Source organism: Arvicola amphibius, chromosome 5 (assembly GCF_903992535.2).
Source record: "Arvicola amphibius chromosome 5, mArvAmp1.2, whole genome shotgun sequence".
NCBI lineage: Eukaryota > Metazoa > Chordata > Mammalia > Rodentia > Cricetidae > Arvicola > Arvicola amphibius.
The window spans coordinates 69,382,604-69,408,251 of record NC_052051.1 but is presented as its reverse complement, the minus strand read 5'-3'; the positions used below and the strand labels follow the sequence as shown (position 1 = coordinate 69,408,251).

General features: G+C 37.5%; 1 protein-coding gene across 1 annotated transcript in view; it reads right to left on the bottom strand.

The window, feature by feature from the left end:
* The window catches only part of Elp4 (elongator acetyltransferase complex subunit 4), a 100,186-nt gene that overhangs the window by 51,955 nt on the left and 22,583 nt on the right, over positions 1–25,648 (bottom strand). Inside the window, 1 exon segment of the mRNA XM_038331411.2 lies at positions 9,826–9,947. Within this exon segment, the coding sequence (XP_038187339.2) occupies positions 9,826–9,947 (122 nt within the window).

Here is a 25,648-nt window from a genome sequence, read left to right as displayed (position 1 = left end):
CTTCAGAGAAAATGATGGGCATCAAAGAAATTCCATATGGGTTTGCTTTCCTTATGGCAAGAGCTAGCCTTGGGCAAGTAACTGCCCTTGCCTCCACTGTTGACAGTTTGTGTCAAAACTAGTTCAGCAGGACACAAAGAAAAGTGATTGCAAACAGAAAGTGGTCTGGGTATCACAGAGTAAAGCTTGTGCAAAGGAAACTTTAAAGTTCACCCTCACAGTGACATACTTCCTCCAAGGCCACACACAATCCAAACATTTACACCTAATAATGCTATCCCTATGAGCTCATAGGGGTCAATTCCATTCAAACTACCATACAGTGTAAGACAGTAAGCAGCGTACCGCCATTGCTTGTACATCAGTTCCTTCCTCCAGGTTCCTGTCCTGTTAGTCCTTGTTCTCACTTCCTTTGATGATGAATAAAGATGTGCAAATATAAGTGAAATAAACCTTTTCCTTCGCACCTTGCTTTGGTCATGGTAATACACAGAGCGACAGTAACACTGAGACCAGCCATACCACTTCTGGGCATACAGCACAGACAGCTGCACGTCCATGTTTACTGTTGCACTCTTTACAACAGGCAAGACATGGAGCCAGCCTAGCTGCCTAGCAACAGATGAATAAATAAAAAAATGTGGTGCAAAAGTACAGAGGAAGTTTATTCCACTGTAAAGAAAGAAATCACAACTTTCAGACTATTTTAAATCTAGCAGAGATGATTAGACACATTATGGACAAAATATCACATTATAAAGGTCCCAAATTTCATCGATATATCAAATTTGAAAAAATGGATGTGGAAAAATAAGGACACTTTCTGCAGTTGTAAGCTTAAAAGAACAGAACTTAAAGTTCTGAGAAGCCTGGCCACTGAAATACTTCAACCCTGTCTGAAGAAACCATCCTCTATTCTTTGAGCTCGCTCACCATAAAGTTAGTCTTTGTATAACACAAATCTTCACAGCCATTGTATTCAATCTATGACCCTAGGTGGTGTGCTTTTCTCTCCTTTCATGGTGTAACTTATGGTTTCAAGTAAGTGGGACAATGAATATTATATTTTACTTTAAATGGTTCTAGTTTTCAGAATGTCATTACTAAGTGTTTTGAAAGTGAGAACTGAATAAACATTTCTTCTGAAAAAAAAAGAATTATATTAAATACTCCTAATTTGGCCAATGCATGGCTTCTTTTCAAGCATGATAATAGGTTACATAACTGTTCCAATAACTTAGCTATTTTTTTGTGTCCACATAACAGCGTCTAAGTTGTCACAACCGTTCTTCTTAATGGGTTCAAAATAAATTATTAATAGTCTAGGAATGTAGCTGACTTGGTGGAGTGCTTGCTTAGCAGGTATGCAGCCCTGGGTTCTATCTCCAGTAAAATAAAACTAGGTGTGGAGGTATATACAATCCCAGTGCTCTGAGGTGGAGCAGGAAGAGAAAAGGTAAAAATCATTCTTAGGGACATAACAAGCTGGAGGAAAGCCTGAGACATGAGTTCTTGCCTCAAAATTAAAATAAAAATTTGGATGCAAATTTAGGGCTGGAATAAATGCTTTAGGTTTTAGAAAGCAATCCCTCAGATTGCTCATATTCATTTTAGGCTTCTAGAATACCATCATCTTCCTGTCTTAAAAGCCTAAGTGACTTGCAGAAGATCTCCCAGCTGGCTAAGAAATAAGAGAAATAAAAATCTGCACTCAGATATTAAATAAATTTCACCCTCTGGATGATAAACATCACAGGCCACTAACTCTGCGGCTGTCAAAATTCTGTGTGCAGGTGAAAACACGAGTGAGACCCGCGCTCCGGCCACAGCGGCGGTTTCCCAGCACTGCAGGCTCACTTCCTTCACAGCTCTGCGTTCCCTTCCTTACTGGAAAGCCAGCCCATGCCATCCTCAAAAAGCTGGCTACAAATGTAGGTCACTGGCAGCAGCACTGCACTCTTGTACGTCATTCTCTCAGTCTTCAGTGTGCTCTAGAAGCTCCAAGTGTGGCTGCCAGGGGAGGGCCTGGAATTCTAAGGAAGCTCTTCCTGTAGCCAGGGGCTAAGGTACAGTCACCCTGGGGGCAGGGGGGGGGGGCAAACGACACAATTACAGCTCCACAGGCACATCAGAGTATTAAGCACTGAAAAGCATGGATGGCTGATGGTTTCAGAAGAAATAAAATGCTGACCTAGACATGGAGGAAACATTGTGATCTTAAGCTCTGCCTGCAAAACAATATCTACTATCTGTAAAACTGATATGGAAAAATATATAGGTATAATAGTTTTAAGCAAATATAATAAAAAGTATAATTTAGAAGATTAAAATGCATGGGGAAACAGTATTAATAAGGTATTGGGCATTGACTTTAAAAGTGAAATGATGCAAAAGCCCCATATAAATTTTAAGTATTTGTAATATAATATTTTGCTTTCATTCTGTTCTGAATCACTGTAACAAAAATTGCAGATAAGTAAGATAAACATGTTGAAGGGTATATTTGGCTCTTTTTTTTTTCTTAAACTTCTTTTGGTGTTTTTCTGGCAGAATAAGGATGCTTGGATCTGAGGTAGTTTGTATTCTCTCCACTCGGTGCTGCAGTGTAATGGAGCAGAGCACAGACCCTCTGTAGTGCCACACGCTCCAACTGTCTTCTGAGTCAGGAAACAAATAGATGGTGAACAGCAGCTTTTAAAATCTAAACACCAAGCTACCAGAAGGAAAAAAAAACTGTAATAACTCAAATGTGACATTGTTTGGCAAAAATATTACTCTAATTCTTAAATAACTAATGTCTTTCATTTCAATTTAAACCAAAGAAATCAAATAAAGTAGATTTATGATAAAATGAGTGAGACTTAAATAAATGAGCAATTCTAATATATATGATATTTTAAATTTATTAAGATAGCAAAGTTTACTTAAAGAATTTTAAAGATTTTAATATTGTACTCTTTCATCATTAAATATTCTGCTGCTATGTTAATTTATCCAATGTGGCTTATTTTTAAAAAATTATTACTTATTCTGTGATAAGTCATAGTAATGCTATTCCTTTTAAATTTTGAAAGATTAAATAAATTGAATATGAAAATTTTGACCTTAATTTGAAATCTTAACCATGAATTTAATGCTGATATGATGTTAAATATAAATGATGCTAAAGCCTTTACAAAACATCAAATTAGGATGCTCCAGACAGTAGTCATATATTTGTCCTGCTAGTAGCTGCCTATCTGTTCTGGTTACATATTTAAAAACATAAAACTTGCCTGAAGAAGTATCCTCGCTGATGTTGAGGATAGGGAATACTGCACATAAAAAAAAAAAGTCAAAAATTTAATGCAACAAATTAAAGGTTTCATTCCTTCTTCAGATATTAGATACTTTATTCTACATGAAAATTACTTATCTGGCATGCCAGCACTAGCAAATATGCAAAGTTTTGTCCTTAATGCAAAATGTAACAGCATTTACTTCTGAAAATTTTCTTGAATTCCTCAGATATATCAAGAAATGACATTAAACTTATAAAAGGAATGTAATATAAATATTAGCATCTTCAACTTTCAAAGTGGTTTGTTCCCACATGTTATTTTTATTGCGTGAAGAAACCTATTGTCAAATATTTAAATCTCTATATAAAGATAGAATTTTTACTCTTTTATAAAACATTCCATAGAAAGTAAACTTTCTTAGGCAGGACTCATCTATTGCACTTATGATTATCACGAAAATTCTTTTAGATAAAAAGTTTAAGTATAATACTTACAGTGTGTATTTTTTAAAGATTTAACAGCTTCACATATACTGTTCTATAGGACTTTCTAAGGGGTATAATTTCTCAAAGCTACATCTTGATGCCAGTTTCCTGAGAAAGCTCTGACTACAATAGGCTTGAATATGTTCTCAAAGAATGATGGGTAAATTGCTGAGTAGTTACATAATATATCTTAGGCAGTTTACGAGGCTTTTTATCTCTTTTAAGATAATTATGGTCTATAACATTCTCTTTCCCCTCTTATTCGACAAGAAATACTAGCCTTGGTTATATTTTTTGAGAAATTAAAACTGAGCAATTATCATATTATTTTTCTTGTTCCATATTTCTAAGCATTGCTAATACCTTGATTTTTATCATTCATTATTCAACCTTTGATAAAAATGAAATTTTAAGTATAATGACAATTGTGTTGGGCATAATGAAATTCTAAGAAAATATTATTTAGAAAAACCTACTTACTTGTATCAGTATTAAACATATCAATTTATAGTACAAAATATTTTGTTTACTTTTCTCAGAGAAATGCTAAAATATTTCTGTATTTGCATTATTAAGTATATGAATAATTTAAATGTCTGGCACTCACTTTTAGAATCCATTATATTTTAAACATGTAAAAATACTAAATGGATCATATTAAATATTCATATATTAAAACAACACTTGCATTTTTCATAGGAAAGGAGAATGCTACTTGTTTAAAATCAAATTTCCAATGCAAACATAAGAAATATAAAATTAGACAACTGAAAATTTAGGAAATATAGTTATGTGCAAAGTTTATATTAAAATAAGTATAGAGTTGTATAAAATATAAGCATACATATCAAGTTTTAAATGATTCACTAAATAATAGTATTTATGTAGCACAAAGTTAAACATGCATATGACTTAAAACAATTTTGAATAGTTATCTAAATATATGATTATAGTTAAAAGCAAATAATGCTGTTTCAATAAGTGGAAATAAGTTTTAATTTATTTCTTCTCATTGTGTGTGTGTGTACAATGCATGTGTGTAATGCATGCCATGGAACGTATATGACAGCCAGAGGAGGACTTTGTGGAGTAGGTTTTCTCCTTCTGTCTTTATATCGATACCAGGTTTAGACTCAGGTCACAAGGCTTAAGCAAGCACTTATCCATACTGAGCCATCTGACCCTTTTAAAAAAATAAATTTACTATTAAAAGAGGTAGGTAAATGGACACATGAGTCACAAAAGGTGCTTAAGACATTCTTTTTCAAGTAGAGCTTTTATCTAAGATATTCTAATGCTGCCATTATTTCATTATATCTACAGCATAGTCTCTCTTTTCTGTGGTAGGTGAATGTATAAAAATATAACTGAAACTGGAATTGTCCAACCCTTAGCAAAGTTCCATGGCTTTAGAATGGCCATTCTAACTGCACAGAAATCAAATAGAACGTACAGGGTTTAAGACCGGCCAAGTGTTTGAGTGGCTACCACAATGTTTTTATTTGAGTTCATTACAGTAAAGTCATTTGTGGTTTTTTTCTTTTAAGTGATACTTTCTTCTGTAAGTCCCATATATTCAATTTATGGTCTATTGAATATATTCTTGGTAAATATTCAATTATAGAAAACAGAATTGATGTTTAAATAAAACTTACTATATAAATAAAACTACTTACAAAGAAAAGAATTTTAAAATGAAGTACCAAATCTTCCTGATACAAAAGTATAACTATTGCTTAAAAGCGTTAAACTTTGTGGCAACATTATAATATGTTAGATAAAAGCTCTTCTTGGAAAAGACTGTATCATTAGAACAGTCCTAGCTTCAAAACAGCCACTATGGCAGCCTGTAACACAGCAACCACCTGGTGCTAGGTAGTGAGAGGAAAAAGGAGGCTCTGCTTAGAACACAAAACACTTCCAGGAGCATAGAAATTACAGCTAACAGTGGTCTAAAGTGTTTTCACTACACTAACAATGGCAGCTGTGGTAGGTCATAGATGTGGAAATCATTTCACTGAACACACACACACACACACACACACACACATCTCACGTTATAAACAGTGAATATATACAATTTTCTCTTCCCAATTACAATTCAGTAAATCTTGGGGTAAGGGACAAAAATCAAGAAAAACAACAACTTTAAAACAAAGGAAGAGGACTGGAGAGGTGGCTCAGTGTTTGAGGGCACTTGCAACTTTGGAAGAGGACTCATGTTTGGTTTCCAACACATACATGGTGGCTCACAGCCTTCTGTAACTCCAGTTCTAGGGATCTGACACCCTCTTCTTAGCTCTGTGGGCACCAGGTCCTCACATGGTGCACAGACATACATGTAAGCAAACACTTATGCACAAAATAAAAATATATATGTTAAAAATGGAAATAAAAAGGAAGAACTATTTAAGCTTGTCAAAATCAAAGAATTCTTTAAGATATTAAAATTACAGTTTCAAATTATGTGTGTATAAATATTTTAAGAGATTATTGCAAGAACCTGGCTCAAAGTAGTTGTGGAGTCAGGCAAATCCCAAAGCCCTGCAGAGTGAGTTCTCAAGGTCTGAAGAGTCAGGTAAGCATGCCCAAGGTCAGCACAACAGGGGGTAATGCCAATCTGAATGCTGATTGGAGTCCCAGGACAATTGATGCTTCAATTAAGTCAGAAGGCAGGAGACAAACAAAGGTTGATTTCAAGTCCAGTCACATCAATATCTCTTATGCTCAAGATAATCAATCATTTTATTCTGTTCAGGTATTCAACAGACTGGATAAAGTCCCACCATACTGGACAAAAAAAAAATCATATTTACCCAGCATAAAAGAATTCAGTGAAGCAGAGGAGTGGAGGTGTATGCTTTCAATTCCAGCGTTCAGGAAGCAGAGACAGGTGAATCTCTGTGAGTTCAAGGCTAGCCTGTTTTACAGAGTGAGTTCTAGGACAACCAAAGGCTACAGAGAAAAACCCTGTCCCCACAACAAACAAACAAACAAACAAACAAAAACAAAAACAAAAACAAAAACAAAAAAAAACCCATCCCAAACCAAACCAAAAAAAGAAACAAAAAACTCAATGTAGCTCTCATACAAAAATACTTTCATGGTCTACCCAGAATAATCTCTGACCAAGTATCTGGGTATTGTGCAGCCCAGTAAGGTCTAAAATTGAACATCACAAAGATATAATCTTATTTCCTTATAGTATTCATATACATTAAAATGCATTATTTATCCTTTTATAATATGTAGCAAAATTATAACTGTATATGATGTGGGACAGTGTTCTGTTTGTGTTGATTTCATTCGCTAATAAAGAAACTGCCTTGGCCAGCCCTTAGGTGGGTGGAGTAGACAGAACAGGAAGAAGGAAGTGAGGTAGATGGCTCAGTCAGATGCCACGCCTCTCCTAAGTTAGTCAGACTGCAATGCCTCTGCTCAGGGAGACAGACGCAATGAAGCTCCAGCCCAAGATGGACGTACGCTAGAATCTTTCCGGTAAGACACCACTTCATGGTGCTACACAGATTAACAGATTATTAGAAATGGGTTAAAGCAAGATGTGAGTAAGAGGCTGAAAATAATGGGCCAGGCAGTCTTTAAAAGAATACAATTTGTGTGATGTTATTTCGGGGTATAAGCTAGCCCAGTGATCAGGAGCAGGGCTGCAGGAAAGCAGCCAACAGCCCCGCACTACAAATATAGGAAAGCTTTGCTTTCATAAGTAATATACTGAATAAACAAATACATAGGGAAATTATAAAGCCTGACCTCTATGAAAGAATCTAGTTTTAAGTTTAGTGTTATAATATCTTTATGCTTGAGTGGAGAAGTTTACTGCTGTCACTGCCTAATGTTAGAAATTAATATTTTATTCTCTCACTTTCTTATAAATAATAATATAGTTTAGGCCTGGAGTTTGCTCCTATGTTTTTAAAGCTTGGTTACCATGCTATTATTGTAGTATCAGGTGTTATGAAACTTTTAGGAAATGAGAGCCTCTTGGAAGGAAGTTAGCTGCTCAGGTGAACAGTGAAATGGCCTTCAAAGAGATCCTGGGACTCTGGCCTCTGTTCCCTTTCACTCTTTGCTCCCAGAGACCATGAAATGAGGACAGATCATTTATCTCCCCATGATGATCTGTCACGAGGCCAAAGCAATAAGGCCAAGGGATCATGGACTTCCGTCTCTAAAACCACAAGACAAACTCTAAATCCACAAAAAATTTAACCCTTCCACTTAAAAAAAGTACTTTATTTACATGCATGTATGTATACCTGTCTGCATGAATTTATGTATATCAAGTATATGCAGGTGCCCATGGAAGCTAGAAGAGGATAGGGGACATCCTGGAATGTGAGCCTGTGGATATGGGGGCTGCTAACCAAATCTGTGTCTTCTCAAGCAGCACTAAGTGCTCATGACCACTGACCCATCTCTCTAGCAACATTCATGTTTTTAAGGCAGATCATCCCAAGAAACGTGTCATAGATATTGAAAACTAATTAGTACAAATGACACGCATCTGAAATTTCCATGACTATGTGCTAAAAGAAAAATTCATTCAGATCATGAACTCTATTCAAATAATGGCTTAAACTGTGGTTCAGTTCCAGAAAAAGGAATTAAATATTCTACAAGTCAGAATTATTCTCTAAAAAACATTCTTGCCATAAGAAAAGATACAACACACAGATCATGTATTTTATCATTATTGCTTATTACTTAGAAAGAGCTACTTCCAGTATTCTCAAAAGAAAAGGCTATCAAATGACAAGTATTTGTAATTTCTGTACCCTCTGATTTCTGTCTTTGTCCTTTTATTGACACCCTTCCAGACACTTGAAAGATATTTTTTTAGCTAACTTTTTCACAGTTCTCTTAATATAGTGATACTATGAACATTACCAAAGACATATAACAATGCTGTATGAATATTTAAATTTCTTTATGTAGGTTTAGAATATAATTTTGGCTTTATCTTTGCAGTAAAAATGCCAAGTATTTTAATGACTTGGACCAGCTTACTTTTGCATATGTTAAATAAAATCGTAAAGCAGGGTCATGCATGGCAGTGCACACCTTTAATCCCAGCACTTGGGAAACAGTGGCAAGTGGATCTCTTTGAGCTCAATAACAGGTTTGAAGCCAGCAAGTTCCAGGACAGCCAGTGCTACATAACAGAAAGACGCTGTCTCAAAAAACCGAAAAACAAAGAAATAAACAAAATAAAGTAGTAAAAACATCAAAATAAAAAAATGTCATTTTTATTTATTTGCTTTGCCACACTGTACTTATTTCTTATACTTTTATTTAAAAAGTGAAAATCATCATGGTGACATTGTTTTGCAGAATTCTTACAAGTTACTTCATACTGTAGCAGGAGGAAAGCAAGGCTCGCCTCTGGATAAGCTGCCTGAGCATAGTAGTAGTTAGGATGAAAAAAAGATGATTTTTGTTCAACCAAGAAAGCCAATTAGAAGTAAAAGACTAGAGTATGTTTCCCTCCGTTTTCAGTGAGCAATAGAAACTGAGTCTTTATTGTTGTTGTTTTGTTATTAAACATGATTAATGTCGGGTCCAATAATTTGTGTTTGGTCTTAAATAGTTCATTAACTTTTTTTTACTTCTGATTAAAAGAAAATTCTTTAATAACATTGATTTAAAACAGAATTCTGCTTAAAAATGATGATTTTCATTTAGATAAAATAGAAACAACATCCCAAACATATATCCTGATGTGGTAATGAGTGCCTACAATCTCAGCACTCAAGAAGATGAGAGAGCAAATTCTAAGCTCAAAGCTACCTTGGGTTACATAGTAGGACCAAAACCAAACCAAATCATCAGAAAAAGAGTCAGGCATAGTGATTCAGACCTGCAATTCCATCATACCAGAGTCTGACACAGGGCTGCTGTTAGTTTGAAGCCAGTCATAATTTAGAGTGAAAAGGTTCCCAGTAATGTATTTAAACATAATTTTAAGCACATGTCTTGCTTGTAAATAATTTCTTTTCATGAAGCATGCAAAATGTTTGTTTAATTACTATATTCTATACCTGTAAAATGTCGGCAGGCTTTTCTCTGGCAGATGCAACCAACATAGTATGCCCATTGACGATTCCTTCTGCCAGGAAATACTTGAAGAGCAAAGGTGAATAAATATTATATTTATCTTCTTCTGCAAAAAATAAAAATAAATATTAGAATTCCAGTGTAATTATACATATTTTTAATACTTTTTTCCTCTTTAAAACAAGTATGTGTCTTTATTTCTAGTAAAAAAATAAAATAAAATAATAAAAACAACAAATATGTGATGTGAGGGAATAGCTTGTTTTCTTAATGCACATAGAAACTAAGAGAATCAAAACACTGATTTTGTAATACAGAGTTTCTTCTTCCAAAGATCATTCTCCAACTACTATACCACTCTGAAAACCAAAAGAAAATTTAGAAGGTTATATATTCTTATAAGAGTTCAAATTTAAATTATTACAAATTATTTTTTATTTTTTTAGATTATAATAAAATTACATTATTTCCCCTCTCCCCATATACCTCTCCTTTCTCTCGTTGAATCAGATTTTAAAATTTAAAATATTTATTTTGTGTGAGTAGGTGTACATGATACAGGCTACAGTTGGAGGTCAGAGGACAACTTACAGGAGTTGGTTTCTCTCCTTTCATCATGGTGACCTCAGGAATTAGATTCAGGTTGTCAAGACTGGGGCAAACATGCCATGCAGTGTGTGTAGGTCAGAAGACATCTTTGTGGGTCAGTTCTCTCCATACACTTTTACATGGGTTCTGGAATTGTACTTAGGTTGCCAGGATTTCACATTTACTGCCTTTACTTGCTAAGTAATTCCTTAGTTCTATGATTATAACATCAATGAAACTATCCCTTGATAGTTTTATTTTCTCAGGCATTGCACTTCCCTGATTTTTTAAAATTATATTTTATTCAGCTATTTTGTGTTTTAATGCATTTATATATGTGTGCCATGGCAAGCATGTGGAGGTCAGAAGACAATTTGAGTAGCCCTTTCTCTCTTCCCATCATGGGGGCTTGGGGATTGAACTCAGGGCTTCCAGGTAGGTGCCTTTACCTTCAGAGAAATTGCTGACCTAGTCACCATACTTCTCTAAAAGCCAAAGTTACCAAACACATCCTGTAGACTCACATTTCTTTCATGTCAGAATAATTAAGTACTTAATGTATATATCCCGATGATTAAAATTTATTTTCATCAATAAACATTAAGCCCACATTCTTGTTCTGAACTCAGAATTTAATAATAATTTAAAGGACTAATTTGATAGTTTCTAAATTAGTATAAATCCCAGTAATGGATCCTTTCACTTTTATTACTCCTTTATCCTGACTTCTTTCTGATTTTTTTTAACAATTAAATAAAGACTTGAGGGTTTTATTATTTTTTGAAGACAAAATGTGTAATACTTTCGTGATTTAACTAGAATGTAACTTTAGCCAATCTCTATTCTCGCAACAAATGGCCACACTTACAATTCAGTTTTTCTTACTTTAACTACTAAGAGTACCAAAGGACAAGAAATACAAACAAGGACAAGAAATATAAATAACTTTATTTATCAGGTGCATCAAGAATAGTTATTGTTATTCAACAAGTATTAACTGAATTTCTATATTGGAAAGTTGTTGCTAATATCCTTAAACATTATATTACTGAAAACAACAGTGTTTTCATGAAGTCTGAACTTATAGCACTGTTACCAAGAAGGCAGTATGCTAAACAACCTACAGGAGTGAAGGTGAACCTTGGACAATGTCTCACTAACAAAACAGATACCTGAAGTCATTGCTACGTGACACAAACTGGCAGCAACTACAGCGGAATTTCATTAAGAAAGACACTGCATATAGAACGTGAAGGATTTCACGGTTTGGGGTCTTTTAACCTAAGAATGCCCTTGACTTTTATTAGGTCTTGTCAGTATTATATCATATCCTTTTCAGATGAGGTAGTTGTGCCCAAACCCCTCGATAGTCACTAAACCAAATACATTGGTGTAAGCGAAAGTTTCTTAGGACATACACGTATAAACTTAACAGAAAGCATTGACACAGGGCTGGCGAAATGGCTCAGCAGGTAAAGTTACTTGCTACCAAGCCCAAGGACCTGACTTCAATCCTGGAATTCAAGTAGTAGAAGGAGAGAATTAACTCCTGGAGACTGTCCTCTGACTTCTCCACAAGGGCTTGCCCACATTCATACCCACATCCACGCAAAAGAAACAATTCCAAGTTGGAGGAAAGCTGGGACTACAGGAGATCCTCAGAACAGAATAAACTAAACAAAAGCTGAATGACAACAAAAATGGATTACAAACTAAGGCAAACAACCAAAAAAAAATAAATAAATATATGCCTGACAAAAGGCTGGTACTCAGTAGACTCAAGTGTTCTAAAGTTCCTTATAATTCAGCAAGAATACAAACTATCCACATATGGATGGCCAATAAACACATTAAAAGATGTTTAATCACAACATTAAGAATCAAAAGATTCCTACTGAAACATTTTGAGGAGCCATTTTATCCCATGGGAATGGCTATAATTTAAATAGAAATGACTGCAAGGATGTGTAACAAATAAAAAGTTCCTAAATGTGAGTGGCAAAGTAATATATTACTTTGGAAAAGAGTTTGGGAGTAGCTGATAAAACTAGGCAAGTACTTATTACAGGGCCCAGCAATTTTATGAGAGATGAAAATGCATATTCAGAAATAAATCAATAAAGAATGCTTATAGTAGCTGTTTGGCAAAAATTTGGAAACAATGCAAGTATTTGTTAACTAGCTAACTGAATGATAGATAACATATTCATAACTGGAATACCATGAAACAACAACAAAAGCTGATACAAAAGCAACAACACAGATAAATTGTAATACAAGATATGAAAAAGCCAGATCCAAAAAGAGTACATAGAATATGATTACTTTTATATGCTATCCTAGAGCAAAGGAGACTCATCTAGGAGACAGAGGGAAAGAAGACCTTAGGTGCTTGGGGCCAGGGAACTGTTGGAACAGCAGGGAACTTTTTGGGGTGATAGAAATGTTTTACATATTGATCATTGTGGTTATGTGAATGTATACATTTGGAAGAAGTCATTAAAATAATTGTTTTGAAATGTGTGTAAGTTCTTGTAAACAATTATAATTGAAGCTGAGTTAATTTCTTAAGGTATAACTAAAATATCACTTGTTCAATTATTCATAAACTTTCTCAGCACAGTATCTTAGAACAGATCCTTGAACAAGGTATAGCTGATGCAACTGCATTAGCTTTATATATTAAAGGATACAGGTAGTTCTTTATACTATCTATCAAAAGTGAAAATCTTTACATTTGTAAGTCACAAAAAAAGCTTTACATGGTTAAAGGAACATTTTATGAGACTCTCAGTGTGTCAAGGAAAAAGAAGATGCTTGTGGTGTCTCTGAGCTGCTTACAGGTGACAGGTGAAGAAGCTGGCAGTGCTAAGTATGGGTGTCTTGATTAATTCAGCTACACCAATGGCAAGATGCTCAATATTTACTTTAAAACTTTACAACAAAGTAAAAAATCACATTAAAAACTCCAAATAATTATTCTTATATCAGATTACAAAAGCAAATACTTAAACTGAGATTATTATAAGTCAATGATTTAAGAAACAAAGTTGATAACAATGATCATTTTCAAGGTTACTATTTTAATACGGAAAAGCTAACCTTCAAAAGCTCCATTCACCTCTCATTACTCTCACACAATCATTGGTAAATGTTCATGTACTTTCTTTCAGTATCTTTTCTGTGCATGTTTCCTTACACAATTACAATTACTGAAATTCATATTTCCTCTTTCGTCACTCTACTTCATATTCTTTATCGTTCTGTAACTTAAGGTTATACCACATCCCAGCAAATTTACATATCATATTTATTTATCCATCTCGCTGTCATGGACTTTTCCTGCTGCTTTCATACTTCTTTTGCTGTTAATTACAGAAGCATAAGGGTGCTCCAAACATGTCCAAGATTGAATAAACAACTCATTCTATTCTTCCACTAAATGTGGCCCTCTTGGTTTTCAGAAAGTCAGGAATTATCTTTGTTATCCTTTCTCTCTCTTTCTTACCAATACACCAGACTCCTCACCCTGAAAATTTTAAATTAAATTTCAAAATATTTCTGGAAGTTAACTACTTTCTTCATGCTGGTGTTCGCCCCTACCCAATAATTCTTGCCTGGATAACCAAAACTGCTTTTTAATTTTTCCATCGACTCAAATCTTCTTTAATACAGTAATTCTCAATATCAGTGTTGTGGGATAATCTTTTTGTATACATTATGAAGATGTGTCTTTGTAAAGGAACCTTCTGATTGGTTTAATAAACAGTTGAATGGCCAATAGCTAGGAAGGAGAGAGCAGGTGAGATTTCCAGGAAAAGAGAAGAACTCAGGATGAATCTAGTCATGAGAGGGAGACGCCAGCAAGATGGGAAACAAGGTGGATATACAGAATTAGAGACAGATAAAAGTCACGTGGCAGAATATAGATTAATAGAAATAGGTTAATTTAGGCTAGAAGAGCTAGTTGGGAAGAAGCCTAAGTTAAGGCCAAGCTTTCATAATAAGTGTCCGTGTTGGTATTTGTGAGCTGGTGGCTCAATGAAAAGTCCAACTACACATCAGTTCCAAAAGCATCACCATATAGGATGCCTGAGACCAGATAATATCCTAGACTGTAGGAGGTGCAGGTATGCATGCATATGAAAATGCACACACATGTGCATATGTACATCCCTTTCATAAAACTTAATCAGGCATACTAACAGCTTAACAATAATAAGTAACAATAGAACAGAACAATTATAACCTATACTATTATAAAAGTCATGTGACAGGGCTCTGCCTGTCATAGAATTATTGCTTCACTTCTTCTCTTAAAGGAAACACTTCACAACTTCATTTTGGCATATTCGTTCTTTGGGGGCCATTATTAAGTAAAATTAAGGTTATCTTAATATAAGTACTGTGATATTATGACTGACAGTCACTGTGATAACTGAGATGGCAATTCAGTGACTAATGGGTGAGTAGCATATTCGGTGTGGCTATGCTGGATAAAGGACTGAGTCATGTCCTAGGCACAGTGTGGGGGGGGGGGGAAGAGGAGAATTCATTATGCTAGTCAAAACAGTATGTGATTTAAAATGTACAAATTGGTTATTTCTGGACTTTCTCATTTAACATTTTTGGACCATATTTGACTGATGCTGGTTTTGGAAGAAGAGAGTAGATAAGGAGTTCTGCTACGACACAAACCTGACTATCTTACTACTCTACTCAAATCTTTGCAGCCGTTTCTCTTTTTGTTCCTGGTAGAAAGAAATAAACCCTTTAACCTGGACTACAGGCGAGGCCAAGACAACCTTCAGCAGACCCAAAGCACATAACTAATGACCTGCACTCCTAGCCAACCAAAACACACCAGCAGTGACCACCAGTTTCCAAAGGACTAACCAGATGCGTTCCTGAGGCAGCTTAATTTCCCTAACCCCAGGTCCCACCACTGGCCTTTTTAGAATAAAGAGCTTCTGCATTAGAATCTCTCAGAGTCTGTCTTCTTGCCTCTGCATCTTCTCACCCCCTCTCAAGGAAACAGGGGTTGCACAACAGGCAGCAGCAACAAGGCTGAAAAAACTACATACAGGCTCTACACGTACCAAAGAGCAGAGAGAGCATAATACAAACATAAATCAAAGTATGCATGTTGAGTGGTGTAGTGAAATATGCCCTTTTGCCTTTAAAAAGTATGTGACTGTTATTTAACAACTTTTCAGTAAAGAAGCAAACTATTTAATCAGAAAAATAAAAATATCTGAAAAGTTGGGGTCACAGGTTAAAACACACAGCAAAGCCAAGCCTTTCAGGTCTTGCTTTCACACTTCCCTCGGATTCTGACACTGCTGCAGGCCCACAGAAGTACCTTTATTGTATAAGATTTTTTTTGGCTATCCTGGGTTTCTTGTTCTTCCATATAAAGTTGATTATTGTCCTCTCAATCTCTGTGAAGAATTTTGATGGGACCTTGATTGGATTGTTTTCTGTGTTTCTATTTTGTTGATTTCTGCCCTCAGTTTGATAATTTCCAGTCTTCTACTCCTCCTAGGTGAGTCTGCTTCTTTCTTTTCTAAAGCTTTCAGGTACTTCTGGAGGCATTACCATCCCTGACTTCAAACTCTATTACAGAGCTACAGTATTGAAAACAGCTTGGTATTGGCATAAAAAAAGAGAAGTCGACCAGTGAAATCGAATAGAAGACCCGGATCTTAACCCACAAACCTATGAACACCTGATTTTCGATAAAGGAGCTAAAAGCACACAATGGAAGAAAGAAAGCATCTTCAACAAATGGTGCTGGCATAACTGGATGCCAACCTGTAGAAAAATGAAAGTAGATCCGTATCTATCACCATGCACAAAACTCAAGTCCAAATGGATTAAAGACCTCAATATCAATCTGAACACACTGAACCTGTTAGAGGAGAAAGTGGGAAGTACTCTACAACATTTGGGCACAGAAGACTGCTTCCTACGTATAGCCCCAGCAGTACAGACATTAAAGGCAACATTGAATAAATGGGACCTCCTGAAGCTGAGCAGCTTCTGTAAAGCAAAGGACACTGTCACTAAGACAAAAAGGCAGCCTACTGACTGGGAAAAGATCTTCACCAACTCCGCAACAGACAAAGGTCTGATCTCTAAAATATATAAGGAACTCAAGAGACTAGAATTTAAAATGCTAAATAACTCAATTAAAAATGGGGCACTGAACTGAAAAGAGAATTCTCAACAGACAAAGTTCGAATGGCCAAAAGACACTTAAGGTCAACCTCCTTAGCAATCAGGGAAATGCAAATCAAAACAATGTTGAGATACCATCTTACACCTGTCAGATTGGCTAAAATCAAAAACACCAATGATAGCCTTTGCTGGAGAGGATGTGGAGTAAGGGGTACACTCATCCATTGCTGGTGGGAATGCAAACTTGTGCAACCGCTTTGGAAAGCAGTGTGGAGGTTTCTCAGGAAAATCGGGATCAACCTACCCCAGGACCCAGCAATCCCACTGTTGGGAATTTACCCAAGAGATGCCCAATCATATTACAAAAGCATTTGTTCAACTATGTTCATAGCAGCTTATTTGTAATAGCCAGAACCTGGAAACAACCTAGATGCCCTTCAGTGAAAGAATGGATGAAGAAAGTGTGGAATATATACATATTAGAGTACTACTCCGCAGTAAAAAACAATGACATCTTGAATTTTGCATGCAAATGGATGGAAATAGAAAACACCATCCTGAGTGAGGTAACCCAGGCCCAAAAAGATGAACATGGGATGTATTCACTCATAATTGGTTTCTAGCCATAAATAAAGGACATCAAGCCTATAATTTGTAAAAAATCCTAAAGAAGCTAAATAAGAAGGTGAATCCAAAGAAAAACATATAGTTATCCTCCTAGATATTGGAAGTAGGCAAGATTGCCGAACAAAAAATGGGAACTTGGGGGTGGGGTGGGATGGGGGGATGGGGGGATGGGGAGAGAAAAGTGTGAAGTTGAGGATGGGAAGAGCTTGGGGGAATAGGATGGTTGGGATATAGGAAGGGTAGATATGGGAACAAGGAATTATATATCTTAATTAAGGGAGCCATTCTAGGGTTGGCAGAGACTTGACTCTAGAGGGGTTCCCAGGTGTCCAGGAAGACGCCCCCAGCTAGGTCCTTGGGCAGCTGAGGAGAGGGTGCCAGAAATGTCCAGATCCTATTGCCACACTCATGAATATCTTGCATATCACCATAGAACCTTCACCTGGCATTGGATGGAGAAAATGACAGAGCCCCACATAGGAGCACCGGACTGAGCTCCCAAGGTCCCGATGAGGAGCAAAAGGAGGGAGATCATGAGCAAGGAAGTCAGGACCATGAGGAGTGCGTTTACCCATTGAGACGGTGGGACAGATCTAATGGGAGACCACCAAGTCCAGTTGGAATGGGACTGATGGAACAGGGGACCAAACCGGACTCTCTGAATGTGGCTGACGGTGGAGGAGGACTGAGAAACCAAGGACAACAGTGATGAGCTTGAACTCTACAGCATGGACGTGCTCACTGTGAGCCTTGTCAGTTTGGTTGCTCACCTTCCTGGACTTAGGGGGAGTTGGGAGGACCTTGGACTTAACATAGTGAAGGGAACCCTGATGGCTCTTTGGCTTGGAGAGGGAGGAAGTGGAGGTATGGGTGGAAGGGAGGGGAGGGAAGGGGGAGGAGGAGGGGAGGAGATGGAAATTTTTAATAAAAAAATGAGAAAAAAAAGAAAAAAATCAATTAATCAATCATTGGAAAAAAATAATTTGGCTACATTCTGCCTGTGTCCTGAGAATTTGAATAGTGTTAAGTTTGAAGATAATGGAATTCATTTGCTTGGCAGAAGAAATATCAAGACAGAATGGTTTTCAGACAAAGGTTGCAAAAGCAGTTGTAATTGTTAAAGATTTCACAGATGTGAAACCTCTTATGTTGCAGGAAGATAACAGGAAAAGTGCTTCCTTAGGACAGACCAATAGAAACTGGTGTAGGTGTGGTCCACAGGAATAACATTACATCTCAAGCTAGCAGCACAAATGGCAACACTGTGAGTATCATTCACACAGTACTGATTTTGAAGGCATAAAAAAAGCAAGGCAGAGGGGTCATGAAGAACAGCTAAGGTCACAAACTGAGTGACAGGGAAGATATCTATCTACCTTTCATATATTTCTTAAAAGGCTAGTGAGTGACGCAGTGAGGGTAAAATTTCAGTTGCAGTGGAGACGGAGGTGTTAGTGATGCCAGGACCACAGGATGCTATTCAAGGAGAATTGTGGGTATGGGTGAAGCTGGATTAAACAAAAGGGAGAATCTATGTTCTGAGGTGGCAGGGTTGGGACTATCAAAGCGTTTCTAGATATCAGCCAATTACATTATGTACCCTAAATGCTGAACATGGAGCTGTAGAATTTGGAGTTTTCCCTGCTTTGCTTTGGTGTGACTATTTAAATGTCTCAGTTCTCTCATTTAAAGACAGTAAATGCTTTCTCTGAGCCACTATAAGGTGGAAGTATATAACTTGTTCTTTAGTTTATAGAAGCACACAGTTAAGAGACATTGGACTTTTAAAGTGTTAGTGGTTTTCTTTTATAGATTAAGGACTTTTAAAGTCAGACTATAGCTTATGTTATGAGATAAATCTGAAACTTTTGTTATTGTTTTAACACCCCATTATGACTTATTTTTCTCAATCATTACTTACATCTGACAACTGTAAGTTGTTTTTGCAAGGTTTTCAACTCATTCATTCATCCATTATTCCTAAAGACTTCTCATGATGATTGGGCCTACATTTAACTAAAAAGGTTAAATGATGATGATCCGGTATTTTCAACAGTATGCACACAGTAAAGCAAGTAAATCTTAAAGAGCTATAGAATTATGTGGTATGAATACGTAGTATAAGGAGAAGGAGAATGAAAATAACAGCTACAAAAGTTCTTTTGGTAGAGAAAGAAAAGAGAATGGTGCTGTGGTGCAATTAAAAGCTCTGAGTGACAGACATGCAGCAAGGCTATATATACACACACACATACATACATACATACATACACACATATATGAGTGTGTAGCTGTATGTGTATATGTATATACATATATCTACATATACACAGATATAAATACCTAAATACAGTTTTTTTTTTCCTTTTCACTTCTGAATCAGAGACAAGCCCTTTACCACTAAGCCACATTTCCAGTCCTTAGTATTTTTTAAATAGCATGGATCTTGTATTGATAAGTAACAGATAGTCCTAAGCCAGGACTATCATGTTCAAGTTTTCATATTAGTTAATTCTTGAAAGAGTACGGTAAGAGGCCGAAGGGAAACTAATATAGGGATACCTTAAGAAGTTATTATAGAAATTGAATCAAAAATTGTCAATTATGGCCAAAATTATGGAAGTAAAAATGGAGAGTACAAAGAGTTAAACATACTTAAAATGTAAAACCCACCAAGACTTAATGTTTGTGGGATTTATATAGTTTAGGAGCTAAGTACTCTTCTCAGATCAGTAGGCAAAGGTACTTGCCCCCAAGCCTGACAACCTGAGTCTGATTCCAGGGGTCCAGGCTGTAGAGGAGAGAACATATAGTGACACATTAAAGACAGAAGGCAGGCATTGTATTTCTGGTTTTTAATGCTAACATGAGCTACAATATGAACTGTAAGCTATCTTGAACTAGAGTGAGGAGATCTTGTATTAGAAAAGAGACAGAAACAGAGAGAAAATGTTGGTATCAAGTTCACTGGGATGAATTTGAACCATGAGAGGGGATAGATTAAATTTATATTTCTGAACAGAGATAATTTTCAAGGACTCATGGTGGAAAGTTAGATGAGCTCTCATCTGATGGAACCACTAGTAGTTTTTTCTTCCTCCTGTGTGTAATACTGCACAGAAAATTAAAGGAGAGAGTAGTCATTACAGATGTTAAGGGATGAAATTTTAAACAGTCACTGAGAACTAAGAGTAACTAGAGCTAGTGTTAAAAACTTACCAAGGTTGCACAGTGATGTGGGATTCCCCTCTGTATGCTGTGAATACCACTGGCTAATAAAGACACTGTCTTAGACCTGTGATAAACTAAACTGAATGCTGGAAGAATGGAGGTGGAATCATGGAGAAGCCATGAAGCTGACACCAGAGACAGATATGCTGGAACCTTGCCGGTAGGCCATGAGCCTCGTGGTAAAATACAAAATAATGACATTGGGTTAAATTAGGATATAAGAGTTAGCAAATAAGAAGCTAGAGCTAATGAGCCAAGCAGTGATTTAAATAATATAGTTTCTGTATGGTCATTTCAGGAGTCAGGGCGGCCAGGATACGAACAAGGGGCTTCCTACTACAGCAGAGGGTGAGAAGTTCTAACAAATGATAGATATAACAAAAAATTGCAAATATCTTAGTGGTGGGATGGGACAGTAACCAAAGACAAGTGTCACCTCAGAAGGGACTTTATGTCAGAGAAACTTGACTGTTTCCCTTAAAACTTAAACTTATCAATGTGAAATGTATTTATTTATCTGATTATTTGAAGCTAAAAAATAAAACAACTGCTTAGGGTTTAGCACGATGCCTGAACACAAAAAGTACCCAATAAATGTTTAAAGCGTGAAGGGGAGGATGGGGAGAGCTTGAGGGAAGGGGATGCTTGGGATATAGGAAGGGTGGACATGGGAGCAGGGAAGCATATATCTTAATTAAGTGAGCCATCTGAGGGTTGTCAAGAGACTTGACTCTAGAGGGGTTCTCAGGTGTCCAGGGAGATGCCCCCAGCTAGTTCCTTGGGCAGCAGTGGAGAGGGAGCCGAAAAAGGCCAGATCCTATAACCATATTCATGAATATCTTGCATATAACCATAGAACCTTCACCTGGCGATGGATGGAGATAGAGACAGAGCCCCACATTGGAGAACCGGACTGAGCTCCCAAGGTCCTGATGAGGATCAGAAGGAGAGAGATCATGAGAAAGAAAGTCAGAACCGTGAGGGATGCGTTCACCTACTGAGACGGCAGGACAGAACTAACAGGAGATCACCAAGTCTAGTTGGAATGGGACTGATGGAACATCCGACCAAACCGGACTCTCTGAAAGTGGCTGATGGTGGAGGCTGACCGAGAAGCCAAGGACAATGGCAATGGGCTTGGTCTCTACGACAAGGACGGGCTCTGTGTGAGCCTTGTCAGTTTGGTTGCTCACCTTCCTGGACCTGGAGGGAGTTGGGAGGACCTTGGACTCAACATAGTGTAGAGAACCCTGATGGCTCTTTGGCCTGGAGTGGGAGGGAGTGGGGGTATGGGTGGAGGGGAGGGGAGGGAAGGGGGAGGAGGAGGGGAAGAGATGGAAATTTTTAATAAAAAATAAATAAACTGGAAAAAAAATAAAAAAAACTTCAATGAGAAATTAGTTTATGATAGGATTTTTAATTATCAGTTTGTTTTTCATAAGAGAGATATAAAAGAGGGCAAACTGGAAAGATCTGGAAGGAAAGTAAATAGTAAAAAATTGAGCTTAAAAAATTGTAAAGATGAAAATACTATGGAGATGATAAGAGCAGCTCCTTATCCATGGCCAGAGGTAAGAAGGAAGCAGAAATCCCAGGAGTCATCAGGTTGGTGAAGAGTGTGGTTTTACACTATTCTGAGTGAGGTAACCCAGACCCAAAAAGATGAACATGGGATGTACTCACTCATAATCGGTTTCTAGCCATAATTAAAGGACATCGAGCCTATAAATTTGGGATCCTTGAGAAGATAATAAGAAGGTGAACTCCCAAAAAAGGATATAGTAATCCTCCTGGATATTGGAAGTAGACACGATCGCCAGGCAAAATTGGGAACTTGAGGGTTGGGCAAGACTGGGCCAAGGGAAGATGGGGAGAGAAAAGTGTGAAGGGGAGAACGGGGGGAGCTCGGAGGAATGGGGTGCTTGGGATATAGGAAGGGTGGATATGGGAGCAGGGAAGCATATATCTTAATTTAAAGAGCTACCTGAGGGTTGTCAAGAGACTTGACCCTAGAGGGGTTCCCAGGTTTCCAGGGAGACGCCCCCAGTTAGTTCCTTGGGCAGCTGAGGAGAGGGAGCCTGAAAAGGCCAGTTCCTATAGCCATACTGATGAATTTCTTGCTTATCACCATAGAACCTCCACCTGACGATAGATGAAGAAAATGACAGAGCCCCACATTGGAGCACCGGACTGAGCTCCCAAGGTCCTGATGAGGAGCAGAAGGAGAGAGAACATGAGAAAGAAAGTCAGGACCGTGAGGGAACCTCCAGCTGGCGACAGATGGGGAAGGTGACTGAGCCCCACATTGGAGCACCGGACTGAGCTCCCAAGGTCCTGATGAGGAGCAGAAGGAGCGAGAACTTGAGGGAGAAAGTCAGGAACGAGAGGGGTGCGTTCTCTCATGGAGACGGTGGGACAGAACTAAAGGGAGATCACCAACTCCAGTTGGAATGGGACTGATGGATCATGCGACCAAACCCGTCTCTCTGAGTGTGGCCAACAGCGGGGACTGACTGAGAAGCAAAGGACAATGGCTCTGGGCTCTGATTCTTCTGCATGGACGGGCTCTGTGGGAGCCTTCTCAGCTTGATCTATCACCTTCCTGAACCTGGGGGGAGTTGGGAGGACATTGGTCTTAGCATAGAGTGGGGAACCCTGATGGCTCCTTGGCCTTGAGAGGGAGGGAGGGGAGGTATGGGTGGAGGGGAGGGGAGGGAAGGGGGAGGAGGAGGGGAGGGAGGGGGGAGGAGGAGGGGAGGGAGGGGGGAGGAGGAGGGAAGGAGATGGAAAATTTTAAATATAAAAAAAATAAACCATGAGAAAAAAAATTCTAGAAAATTATGCAGATTTTATTTTTCTATTTCTAATAAAGAAAAATCGAAACACCCAAAAAAAAAAAAAAGAGTGTGGTTTTATAGTTTGAGTCCCACAAACGGAATCCAGAAACTTAGAGTGAATCTGAAGCTGCCCAGTGCCGAGTATGCACTCTATTTCAGGACTGCTTGTGGACTGCCTTCGTGTTTGTGTGCTCTGCTGATGTCTCTTACTGCCAATGCTCTTGTCAAGTGTGTAGTCTTTCCTTCATCTTTCAATCTGTACTTACAGTTTAAGTCTTTCCCATACCTCTTACAAGAGCAACATTTACATGTTACATACATATGTGTGTGTGTGTGTGTGTGTGTGTGTGTGTGTGTGTGTGTATTATGTATGTATGTTGGGCAGTTGTGTCCTGTACAACCAATGTCTAGTTTAAGCTAATAAACAGTAAAATCCAAGACTTCCGTTGTCTGAGAGTGCTGACCATAGTTACTGCAGATCGAGTGTCAGATGATCTGGCTAAGAGCACATTCACACTGGATTGTCTTGCCCCACTTCAGTGCTTCAGCAACACTGTATGGTACTGTGATAAAATAAACTAAGAATATAAAAAGCATCTTAGAAAAAAGCCAGAAGGTAAAATTTGAGAATGTGGACTACATAGTCATTGCTGCAACTGCTCAACCCTGCCCTACAGCACAGACAACCATGGATAACACACAAGTAAAAAACCACAACCTTATCCAGTGAGCTTTATTCAGAAGTCTCCCTCTGAAGAGGACAGAGTACTCTAATGTTCCACTAGAGAAAGTCCTGCAAGGACTCAGCATTTCACTTTTATAACATCGACTTAAATTATGAAAAGTGTGATGGGTCTGCCCTGAGGAGAGTCCCATGACTCCTGTTTCCTGGTATTGACACTTTTGTAATCTTCAGTGACTTTCTACTAGGAAAAGAAACAGAGCGAAGGTGGTAGGTTAGCATTTGTTTCCTAAGTTGCAACATTTACCTTGCTGAGAGACAGTCTATGTTTCTTGATGGTTTTCAAGGAAGTGGAAGCTATCTGTAAAATGCCCTGTGGTTCAGACAGCTAGCAAGGACACTGCAGATGGGATATGAGTCGAAAGCTGTTTGTCCACAGTCACACACTCAAATAAAATTCTAGCCCAGACCTACAATTCCCTAGTGCAGCTGTGACTAGACCTCTGACCCACAGAAACATGTGTGTTGTTGTAAGTGTGTTCATCACTGGTGTACAGTAACAGATAATCAAAACAAAATATTCTTACAACAGGCAGTCCTTAACTTACTATGGTTCAACTTAAGACTCTTTTAACTTAAAATAACTACACAGAGAAGCGTCTGTACTTCTCACTAACTGGCCAATAGTGTATCATGTGCTACTTCTACAACTAAAATTATGTGGCTAATATGGGATAGTTTAAAAAGATAAATTTGCCAATGTCACATAACTTGTATTTTATTAATGACAACTTCTATAAAAACCTGTCTTGATAGATAGCATCTCTGCAAACAGATTAGATAGACCATGATTTTTTAATTCTCCCCTTTTGATACTTTTAAGTTGTTGCAAATTTATCTGAGTAACCGAAGACCAGTAGCAATTTCAATACAAAATATCTCAAAACCTATTTCAGTGTTGTTACTGTTTTGGTTTGAAACATTTCCTCAAATGTCACATATCATAGGCTTGGTCTTCAATGAAGCGTTGTTCAGAGATGAAGTCTTTTGTGGGTGATTAAATAATGAGGAATTTGGCATCTTCAATACATTAATCCACGGACAGATCCACAGTGGAATGGATCACCGGAAGATGGTAGAAATTTAGGACATGGAACCTCTTTGGAGGAAGGTCCCTGGGGGCTTGTGTGTGAACATGTGCTGTGACTCCTCCTTTCTCTGTTTCCTGGCTACACTGGACTAACCAGTTCCTTGGTTCTACACCCTCACTGCCTCATACTTGGCCGCAGTTTGTCAGCTGACCCTGGACTGAGCCCACTGAAACTGAGAGCCAAATAAGCTTTCTTCCTGTTGTTGAATTCCTCAGTTATTTTAACAGCCATAAAATTCTGAACAACAAAGTCACAAGGAATCAAGTTTGTATTAAGAAATGCTTACCTTTGGTGATTTACTCCTCATATTCCTCCCTTTTATACATTCATATTTAGCTATTTTTCAATATTCTGAAAAATATTGAAAATAGAGTTTTTCTGGTTTTTGGTAGCAACACTCACTAGCTCTCGTTTCCATAGCTACACTACATCTGAAACTATAAATAAACTGTTCTAAAAAGCCACACTTGTACACAGGTAAATGTCACACATAAAATTCCCTTGATGATAA